An 11,695-nucleotide genomic window follows, 5' to 3' on the forward strand; every position below is an offset into this window, starting at 1 on the left:
ACTATTACTTTGAAACCAGCCCTGTCATACATTTGTGGAACTTAATTTAGGCATATTGGTGAGTTTAATTATTAAATGAAAGGGGCCTATAGGAGGCCAGTAATTCATCACTGGGTTCTCAAAAATGTGTTTGTGTCACTGTCGTATATTACCAGAAGTGAATACTAAGCATTGAATTCAGCTGTGTGGCTGGCCATTGAGAAAGTTGTTCACTTGCGGAGATGCCCATATATCAGTTATATAGTGTTACAGGTTATTCAGGAAATATGAATACACTTTAATCTCCTTAGATAGTACTGTATGGTTCCCTGGTAATAAGTCTAGCCAGAGCGTTTGGAGGCACGTAGGTATAAAACTAACCCACAGTATATAGTTGGATTTGTTTCCCCTTTGGGTTTATTTGCTTCCTGCTTCAGTTCTTGAACCAAGTTCTTCTGGTTCTTTATCACCTGAGCATGGAAATGTTTTTAGGCTCTCCAGCGATATCCAAGTAATGTCATTCCTGGGCACATGATCACAAATCAGGTTATGTGTACTGCATGGAAGTTTTGAGCATAGTGGTAAAGTGTAACATGGTCTATAAATTATTTTTTTGGTGGGATTTATAATTTTTAGTACTAATGTAAAAGCAGTTCAGAAAAATACACAGTTGGACCTAGTTAAAGTGAGCTGTCTTCCAGAACAGAAAAGTGTGGATACATAAGTATCAGTATATATCTTGGCGGTGTCTCCTGCTTTATATCCTTTCTGGCAGTTCTTAGCCTCAATTTCAGCAGTTTCACAAAAGGGAGTGCACTTTCACTGCTAGACTCTAATAGAACTGGGCCAGGAGTGCGGCCTAGTCTTGGATTTGTGTGTTCACCTCCAAAACTCAGTGATGAGTTGTATAGTCTTAGTGGGCATATGCTTTACTTGACCCTTGGCTCATCAAACAGAAAACAGCTACGTGTAGGTCAGATGCTTAAGTAGATTTCTAACATTGTCTTTAGGTTTATACTTCAGAGCAGCCACATGAACTTTAATTCTTACACATCAAACTCTGTGAGGCTCCTGTGTGACTTGGGTTTCTTCAAATAGCTCCGTAGATTTTCCGTGTAAGTTTAAGTGCTTCAGGAATGAGTAGTACCAATAGTTCCCATTGCTGGTTGTTCAGTACACATGTTCTGTTTCAATCTAATACAGTAATATTTTTGTGTTTTCCTAAAGAAAATACTATGTGAGCCTTTGGGGACCAACAACTTTAATCCCAAAAGCATTTGACATGAGAAATAAAATTACCATACCTTTTAAGAAATATATTTGGTTCCCAAATATACAAAACCTTATTACATAAATTTAGTTTTACAAAAACATTCTTGATTTGTAAACATATTAGTAAAATGTTAACAGAAGAAGAAAATGAGAACAGCAAGTTTGGGCAGGAATAGAAACCAGGTAGCCATGTGTTCTTAAGAGTTTACTAGTGTATATACCCACGAATTGTCGAGTAATTTAAAGTGATAGGTATAGCTGATATTTATAGAAAAGTTTTTGTAAAGGCACTCTTAGATAAATTTGGGTTGTTTATACCCTATAAACTGATTGAAATTTTAATTAAGGATTTAAGTCCAAAGAAAATTTACATTCTTGTGCACTTAATCATACCAGTTTCAAAGTTCAACATCCAAATTTTCAATAGAAGATGACATACCAGCTTCATCTCTTGACTTGAATGAACTATTAAAGCCCTTTAGGTGGGGTGGCCGGTTGGCTCAGTTGGTTAAGAGCTAATAACACCAAGGTTGTAATAACACCAAGGCGGTGCTCATAACACCAAGGTTGCCAGTTCGATCCCTGCATGGGCCACTCTGAGCTGCGCCCTCCTTTAAAAAAAAAAAAAAAAAAGCCTTTTATTCTGTTTCCCCCTTTCTTTGTTGGATACCTTTCTGACAAATTTATTCAGTATTTTCAACCAGATTTCTCAGATTCCTTTACTGGAAGATGATATGGCCCATTATATGCTAGCTAATTATTTTTTGCTTTCTAGTTTAGTTTCTTACTGTTCTTGTTTTGGGGGATACTATAGTTAACCCATCGGTGACTTTTGGATGCCAAAACTTTGTCAATTAAGGGTTCTTCCTGAATCTTTTGTCTCAGCTTGTTTTTGTCTGAGTAAAGTGTTATCTTCCTTCGGGGCAACCTTTGGAGAATTACACAGTACTTTTTAGCATTTATAGTGGAATATATACTTTTGCTCTGGTCTATTATGATCATAAATTAACATAATGAGAAAATATATAATGTAAAAATTTAGCTTAAAACTAAGACGAAAGTATACATCCTCCTTAAGAAACGAATGAAGAAAAATTAGAGCTGACTCAAAGAACAACTTAGCTGAAAATAAGAACCGAAAGGAAGTCTTCAGAATTTTGAATTTTAGTTTGAAGAGGAAGGAAGTCAGGGGGTGAGGACAAGCTGGTTTTGTGCTTATAAAAGGTATAAAGAGACTATGCTGCGATATAAATAAATTATTTTAAATAGCAATCAATAACTATGAGTAACAAAAAACTTTTCTAACCCAGAGAACAGGCAGGTATCACAAAAGAACTTATGGATACAACTTCTACTGAAAGAGATGATCTTAGAATCCTTAAGATTCTGGATTCATATTATGTATATATTTTTTGACATGTTTACTTACACTTTTTGTCCTGCTGTTTCTGGTAACTGCACCTTTGCTTTGGATTGCCTTTAATCTTTACGCTCAAGAGTTTCCTGGCAGCTATTCAATTTTTAAAATATTACATAAGCTTAATGACAGGAACAGAACAATAGCCTCATCCAGAAGAGACTTCCTTTCCAAGGTAGAAGGGCGCTGTCTGAAATGATGCCTGCCACCTACCCTTCCCCTTTGAAGGGAAGTCCAGGCATGCCTTTGTAAACTATTCCAACCCCCAGAGGATTGGAAGGCCTAAAGATAGTACTTTTGTTCATTGCTTTACTTGGTTCCAATTTGGGGGAACTAATGCCACTAAGTAAAACCTGTGGGTTTTTGTTATTACCTATAGAGTCCCAGTTGAGTAAGCCCTGCCTCCTTTTAAAACTCTTATCCCTCTTCTTCAGACTTTCTGTCGATGGTTAGAGAATTCCTTGAAAGGTTTGCCAAAGGAGACAACTGTAGGAGCTGTCACAGTGACACACAAACAATTAACAGATTTCCACAAACAAGTCACTAGGTGAGTGATACTGGATATTTTTCTTTTCTTTTTCTTTCTTTTTTTTTTTTTTTTAATGAATATGAACAATAGCTGGGGTGTATAGAAAAAAATATATCTTTGTTTCTTATACCATTTTAGTTACAGATCTGCCCAGGAGTATGTTTCATGTGTGCCTTTGTATATTCACAATTTAGTGTCCATGTAGTCTTAAATTGCACAAACTAGCATTGGAAACCAACCTTGAGGAAAATATCACCATGCAGTATATATTTGTGTCAGTTTTATTGTGCATGTGTATTAATTGGTATAAGATCTTAAGGGGTAAGTGGAAGCATTATTTCTTCCAAAAGAAAAATGCACTGAGCAGCCCACAACACTGCAGGAGATCTGTTCTTTTTTGATTATTTGTTTTTGTTTTGAAGTCCTGAGTTCTCATCCATATTCAGGGGTCAAGAATACAGGTCCCTGAATAGTTGAAGCATTGGTAGTAAAACATACAGTGATATAGACTGCAGTAAATTGGAAAATTTTCGCTATGCCTAAAGATACCCAAATTCTCATTTCATGCAGAGTAAATAAAACATCTCCTGGGATGCATTAGTCCCCTGAGCCCCTTGCTTACAGCTCAGTTAAAATGTTAAGTGTACATAAGTGGGTTTTTTTTTACTGTGAACATAATAAACATTTTAAATATAGCTACACAGTGTTCCTAATTACTATTTTATTACAGGTGTTGCTTGATTTCCTTACAGTGCCTCTATTACTAGACATTTGGTTTTGGTTTTGGTTTTTTCATTTTTAACAACAGCAACTTAAATTGGATTTAACTGTGTTACCTTGCCCTGATATTCCTTTTTCTATCTAGAGCCTTGAGAATTTTGACTAAATTTTAGGCAATGGCTTATATTCATACAGTTGTAAAACAATTTGTAGATCTAAGAATGAGTGTTGCAAACGAGGTTGGTTATAGTGAAAAAACTGGAAATATTCTAATTGCCAATCAATAGAGAATAATTAACAGTACATATACTAGTAAGTAGGCACTAAAAAGAAGTAAAAAATGCATGATACAGAAAAATATATAAGATATAGTATAAAGGGAAAACATAACAGTAAAGTATCATGTAACCCAACAGGCACTTAAAATTTTTTTTTATTTTTAATGGTGGTAAAATACACAAAAAATTTATTATCTTAACCGTTTTTAAATGTACTGTTCAGTGGTGAATGTCCAGTATTTTTCATTTTGCAAAACTGAAACCATACCCATTAAACAACAACTTCCCATTACCCACTTCTCCCTGCCCCTGGCAACCATCATTCCATTTTCTGTTTTTATGAATTTGACTACTCTAGATACCACATGTAAGTGAAATCATATAGTATTTATTTGTTCTTTTGTGGCTTGCTTAGCATCATGTCCTTAAGGTTTATCTATGTTGTAGTATATGTCAGAATTTCCTTCCTTTCTAAGGCTGAGTAACATTGCATTTTATGCGTAGACCACATTTTGTTTATCCAGTCGTGAGCTGGTGGACATTTGGGTTGCTTCCTTGACTTGGCTATTGTGGGTAATGCTGCAGTGAACATGAGTGTACACATATCTCTTTAAGACTCTGCTTTCAATTCTTTTGAAAGGTTTATAGATTCTATACCTGGAAGTGGAATTGCTGGATTATGTGGCAATTCTATGTTTAAGCTTTTGAGGAACCTCCATACTGTTTTCCATAGTGGCTGCACCATTTTACGTTTCCACCAACAGTGCACAAGGTTCTAATTTCTCCATATCTGTTTTTACTTTTTGTTGTCTGTGCTGTTGATGTCATATTGCAAGAGATCATTACCAAATCTAATGTCACGAAGCTTTTCCCCTATGTTTTCTTCTAAGAGTTTTACAGTTTTAGGTCTTTCATTTAGGTCTTTGATCCATTTTGAGTTAGTTTTTTTGTATGATGTATGTTAAGGGTCCAACTTCATTCTTTTGTATGTGGCTATCCAGTTTTCCCAGCATTGCCCTTTTGCACATTGAATGGCATCTTATTGAAAATCACTTGACCATATATGCGAGGGATTTATTTTTGGGCTCTTTATTCTAGTCCACTGGTCTGTGTGTGTGTCTTTATGTCAGTACCATACCGTTTTGACTACTATGGCTTTGTAATAAGTTTTGAAATTGGGCAGTATGAGACCTCCAGCGTTGTTCTTTTTCAGGATTATTTTGGCTGTTCGGGGTCTTTTGAGATTCCATATGAATTTTAGATAGATTTTTCTATTTACACACACACAAAAAAAAATTTCAGTTGGGATTTTTGATAGGGATTGCATTGAATCTGTAGATCACTTTGTATTGTATTGACATCTTAACAATATTAAGTTCATGAACACAAACTGTCTTTCCATTTACTGGTGTCTTCAATTTATTGCAGCAACATTTCGTAATTTAAATATTATTTTTGATGCTATTACAAATGAACCAACTGTTTTATTATATATGTTATATATATGCATATGTGAGAGAGATACATATGCAGGCTACTTTGTGCGTAGTAAATGTCTGGAAAGATACACAACTAGGACTAAGATGGCAGATAAGGGAGACTTTCCCTTTTTCATAATCTCTGTACTATTTACATTTCTTCATGAGAATGTGGTATACTTTTATAATTAAAACCAGATCCAGTTTTTAAAAGGGAGAGAAAAATGAAATAAATTTTAGGCAGTGGTACAAGAGCTAATCTTTTCTGAGGATTGATTTCTTAATGTCACTTTTCAAAATGGTTTACTTTTTCATCTCCCAGGATATTTCCAATAATTTTGTTAATGTTAAAAGCCAAAACCTTTGAGTGCTATTTTGTAGCTTACTAAGTGGCTTAACTTCATGCCCCAGAAGTAACTGACTTTTGGCCATAGATCAAGTGACATGCATGACTGGAAAATAGCATGTGACTGCCTGCCTTCGTGACACATTTTGCCAGAAGAGGGGATTTCTCTTCTACTAGGTAGGCGTATATTGACTGGGATGACCTCACAAAATTATTTTCTTTCTTTTTATGATGAATCTTCTAGTATAATTAGTATTCCACCTAAAGCTGTCTCAGGGGAAAGAGGTGTAACAGTTGCTTCTCTCTGCTTTTGTTTTGCCCTGTTGCATCTAGTGTTGGTCAGTAGAAGGGCAAGATCATTTTGGCTCTGATTTCCTTAGAACAAATCGGAGCCTGAGAAGAACCTCAAAGAACAGATTAGAGTTAGGGATGTTGGTTTGAGTCTTGCCACTTGCTGTCACTTTGAACTTCAGATTATTCATCTGTAAAATAAAGTTAGTAATAAATCTCATAGAATTATTACAAGATACCAATTAGAAATCTAAAGATCTGGCACATAGTAGGTAATCAGTGAATGTTAACTTTCTCCTTGGAAAGAACCTGCCAGAATGTCACCGTATACTTGCAAAACTAGCTGGAGCATGTCTCCTGCCAGCTCTAAGGCAACCACCCACACATTCTGGAATAAGTCTTTACCAAGCCCATATTCCCTCATCTGAGCTAGTATATGACAGTAAAAAACAGTAGAGTAAGTCTGAAATAAAAGTTATGGACATTCCCAAATTTAAGTAAAATCTTGGGGCAAGGTAGAGGAACCCAAATAATGCAGTGCTGTGAACAAAAATTATCAGCGATCTTTGCCCTGTGATATGAGAAAATAAGGAGCACTACCAGCCTGGCCTACTTGATCTCTCATTGCTAAACAAGTCCGGCCGCTCCTCCTGTGGTAGCTGTGCCGTATGGTGGGAAATGAACAGAAGTAAGAGGTAATGTTGAGGTGCTAGAGAAAGGGTTTGAGATAGCTCACCTCTTCTAAATAAGTCTTTCTTTAGTATACGTGTTGCCCTTAAACCTTCTGTTCTCTGCATGACTCAGTCTCCCTTTTGGTTTTAAGGTCCTGCAACTCCTGCCTCAACATGCTGCTTTGTTTGCCATCCTAGCAGGGAGGGTGAACTGGTTCAGTTTCATTTCAGCAAGTCCAAGCCTGTTTTTCAAATGGTACTGGTAATTAATTAATTCCTTAGCATTTTTAGTTAACTTGAAGAAAGCTGGGATTTTTCATTCTAAAATATCATTTTTGCTTTCCAAACACCACTAATTATGACTAAAAGAAATTCTGCCATCATTTCCCATCTCTCCATTTTGGTGTTTATTCTGACTCTTATCAGAGTATGATGAACGGATTGGGATTGTGGGACTAGAAGCCCAAAAATAGAACCTAGAAAAATAGTGGCAGCTTTTGATAGACAGATAGATAGACAGACAGACAGGCAGGCAGGCAGGCAGACAGATAGAATTAAGGCAGGAAGCGAAAAATAGTTATAGCTCTTAGGAGTTTTTAAAAAATACACTTCTTTGGGCTTAATCACCGCAGACACTTAAACATTTGGCTGAAGCTCTTGACACTAAAGCAGTTGCTGACAGGATTGGGAGCAGAAGCTGAGCTGATTTTGTGGCCCATCCCTCATTTCACCCAGTGCTCCTGTACTTGCATTTTGGTTTCAATACTTTTTCTGGTGTGTCACAAAAGAGGCTAAGGATGGAGTTATCATTTCTCTACCAGATTAAATCATGATCTCTGGTTGAAGAGTAGAATTTAAAATATATAAAGTATTACAATAGCAGAAGAGTCTCTAGCACTCTCCTAAGTTTAACTGTTTCCTATTGTCTTAGTCCCTTAATACCACACCACATAGCGGCTTCTCTTGGGTTACATACGAGGTCCGACAATTCAGTTCATGAACTTGTCTTAGAAAAAGTGCTACATACCTCATTGCTGAATATCACTACGGTCACCTTAGAAGTACTCCCCTTGGGAAGCTATGCACCAATGCCAGTGCCTAGTCCACGCTTCAAAGCAATTTTGGAACTCTTTCTGGAATGGCCATCAGAGCTGTCCTCGTATTACCTTGATGTCCTGAATGTCATCAAAATGTCTTCCTTTCAGTATTTCCTTTATCTTTGGGTAAAGAAAGAAGTCACTGGGAACCAGATGAAGTGAGTAGGGAGGGTGTTCCAATACAGTTATTTGTTTACTGGCTAAAAACCCTCACAGACAGTGCCCTGTGAGCTGGTGCATTGTCGTGATGCGAGAGCCACGAATTGTTGACCAACAGTTCAGGTCGTCTGACTTTCACGCAGCCTTTTCAGCACTTCCAAAGAGTAAACTTGGTTAACTGTCCAGTTGGTACAAATTCATAATGAAGAATCCTACTGATAAAAAAGGTTAGCAGCGTCGCTGTAACAAGTTTGTGAACTTAATTGTCAGACCTTGTATCTTCCTTCATGAGTGATACGGGCTCACTCTGACCCTGGCCGCCTCCTTAACAGTCAGTATTGATCTGGGAATAGACTGAGAAATGTAATAATACCTTCATTGAAGCATGTTAAATTCACAAAGAGCTAATGGCAGGATTCCAATAAACAAGAAGACCTTCCTCATTTTCACTACGTTTTTAGGATGGAGACAGACTGAAAAAAAGTGTCTAGGATATTCTGTTGAGCCAAGTCCTGCAGTCTAAATCAAGGTTCTTAATGATGTTTTAGACCTTATAATAGGTGGGCAAATCCAGATGTGGGCACTTATGGCAGTAGTTCTCATTTTTCCTTCTTTTCTGTTGGATCACTGTTAGCAGTTCCCTCCGCTGGTGTTTAGCCATTATGAGAAGGAGAAAGAGCTTTCTTTTCATATTGAATCCTAGGCTGTAGGCTGTGGTCCCTGAGTTTTTCCGAACCAGAGAGGGCCACAGAAGGGTGAGCATATTAGGAAGTGCTTCCTTTGTAAGTGCTTGGACAAAGGAGGCCTTTTGAAGAAACACAGTCAGATGAATGTTGGGCTATTCAGTACCACCAAGGATTCTCCATGCTTGTCTGAGGACCATGTTCTGCTTCCTCCTCCTCCCTTTCTACACGCCTTAACCCTTTCCTCTCTCCTCTCCCTCATCCTCCCACAGGAGGAAGCCCTGAGCAGCCTGTTCAACTAGAAAACCGATGACTGATAGAGACTTAGTAGCTGGACTGGGCTTTGTAAACAAAATTTGCCTTTGGAAGAGAATGAGGAAGTCAGGGAGCCTAAGTTAGCTCAGCTCGTAGTATTAAATAATCTGCCTTAGGTGAATATGCTTTTACTTGGGGGGTTCTGGCTTATTGTATTTACGTCAAAGATTTTCACCAAGTGTTGTTGTTGTTGCTGCTGCAGCCTACATTTGTTGAATACTATTTTGTTCACTGCTCTATTAGTCTAAGCATTTTGCATGTAAGAACTGATTTAATTCTCAGAACATTATGAGGGAGATAATAGATGAGGAAACTGAGGTAAATTGGTAACTTACCCAAGGACACAGTGGAACCAAGATCAAAACTAGGCAATTTTTCTCCAGAGCCCATTCTTTGAGTACCGCACAGCTTATACTTATTCTCAGGTTCAGTAGTTAATATTTACCCTTGAGTTGCAGAAAGATCGAAAGCAGAGGCAACGTTGCAGTGGTTTTTCAGCATATTGTATCTTTTTCGTCAGTGAGGGACCAACCTACCTTTTCTTTTCTAGTGCTGAGGAATGTAAACAAGTTTGCTGGGCCTTGCGAGACTTCACCAGGTTGTTTCGATAGCTCACACTCCTGCACTGTGCCTGTCACCCAGGTGAGTGGTCTGTGGTTCCCAGCTTGGTGTGGGGGTGGGGGGGTGCGTGTGTCTTTGAATTCCCATCGGGGGACTAGGACTCTAACTGGAGTCAGGGAGGGACCTAACAATTCAGCACTGCTGTGCGGCTGGGAAATGCAGAGTCCCAATTTTCTTGGGCCAAGACAGCCAGATAATTGTCAGCTTCTTTTGGATGCCATTTTCACCCCCTTAAGAAAGTTAGTGTTGCAGAAGTATTTTTTAACCTGGCGACTTTGGTGAAAATGGTGCTGACCTAAAGTTGACTGTGGTACATGGCGTCACTTTCCTAAAACTGACCTTTCAGATTTATGAGCAAAGATGCTTATTCTTATCACTTTTACAATTTGAACACTGAAATGCAAAGTTTTGACGGAGGCGAGACGTATAGGAAAGGAGCTGCCATATCTGTCTGGCTCCTGGTCATCAGTTTTCTCCGTGTGCGTCCTGTCTCCTGATTCTGAAGCACAGCAGGAAGCTGAGCTGAGGAAAGAAAGGACTGGGTATTGGCGTTCGGGTACCAGTTTCCTGGCTGAGAGAAGAAAACTAGGTCTCCTCTAAACCTACCCTTTGACATCTTAAGCAGAATGTATTGTGTCAGGAGACAATTCTCGATGCATGTACAGCACTCACTGGTGGTTTCTGGGATTGAATGCATTAGTAGGTGATGTGCTATTCAGCAGGCCTTACCACGCCAGAAATTCTACGTTTGGTTCTTTAATGAGTAGTGATATCATTTGGGATCCTCAGGTTTTGCAATGTCTGTAAAAGCGAATGTTGCTACACATCGGGTGGGCAGCTGTGAGAGTTCATAGCTAACATTCACGGAGCCCTTCCTGTGTGTCAGGTACTGTCCAAGAGCTTTATATGTATTAACTAAGATAAGCCTCATACAGCCTCATACAGTTTCCTGGCTCAGTTACTATTATTGTTCCCATTTTGCAAATGAGGAAACTGAGGCTCCAAGATGTTAAGCCATTTCCTTATGGTCACAGTCAGTAATTGACAGAGCCACGATTGAAATACAGACATTCTGGTGCCACAGTCCTCTTTTAACGACTCTGCTTTACACAACTGCATTAGTGGCCTTTCCAGAGAATCTAAATCATTGGGTTTTACACTTTTGTTAGTAGGCAAAGCCTTCTTTCAAAACAAAACCTTACGTGAAACGCCAATGTTTAAGTCGACTGAAGTGGAGATTTTCTGGTTGGTTTGGAGTGGGCATCCTGGACCTCCTGGCTCACTCTTTACCCCCACATGTTGTCCCTGGTTTCCACAGCAAATTCAGGATTGGAAAGGCGCTGCAGACAGTATTTCAAAGCAATAGCTCCTTCAGGTCACAAGTAAAAAGTCCAACTTCTTTTTTTACTGAGTTCTTATGGTAGAGGCCCGAGTGAGGTACCTGAACAAGTATATAAACTTCTGCCTTGACTGTATAAAATGCTCTCTGTCTCCTGGACCACAAGTATTGACCTTCTTCTCTCTTTTGTCAGGAATGTCTTTTTTAATTAGAAGACAGGAAGAAAACAAAAACCAGACTGTGTCCCACAATCAGAAATCTCCATTGTGGCAGAGGGGCCTTCACCGCCACCAGGGCGTCCCACCAGACGGGGAGAGACTCCAGCCTTCTGAGGCGATCCTAAGGAGTTCCTGTTTGGGGGTGTGAGGGAAAATCAGCGCGGTTTTAAAAAAGATGGCTGCAGCCTGTCCGGCGTGGTGGGTGGGGAGCTGGTTTCCTGGTGAACTTGTTTCTCAAAGGAAAATTAATTTTAAGGAAATAAAAAAGGAAAAAAAGAAAAA

General features: G+C 38.6%; 1 protein-coding gene across 2 annotated transcripts in view; it reads left to right on the forward strand.

The window, feature by feature from the left end:
- Positions 1 to 11,695, forward strand: part of TNPO3 (transportin 3) — a 73,486-nt gene extending 61,791 nt beyond the window's left edge. For both annotated transcript variants that reach the window (XM_019751530.2, XM_019751540.2), the window contains exons 21-23: positions 3,103 to 3,215; positions 9,786 to 9,877; positions 11,389 to 11,695. In XM_019751530.2, coding sequence (XP_019607089.1) covers positions 3,103 to 3,215; positions 9,786 to 9,846 — 174 coding nt within the window. In that variant the 3' untranslated portion in view covers positions 9,847 to 9,877; positions 11,389 to 11,695. The remainder of the gene's footprint in view (positions 1 to 3,102; positions 3,216 to 9,785; positions 9,878 to 11,388) is intronic.

Source organism: Rhinolophus sinicus, linkage group LG11, assembly GCF_036562045.2.
Source record: "Rhinolophus sinicus isolate RSC01 linkage group LG11, ASM3656204v1, whole genome shotgun sequence".
In the NCBI taxonomy this organism is placed as follows: Eukaryota; Metazoa; Chordata; class Mammalia; order Chiroptera; family Rhinolophidae; genus Rhinolophus; species Rhinolophus sinicus.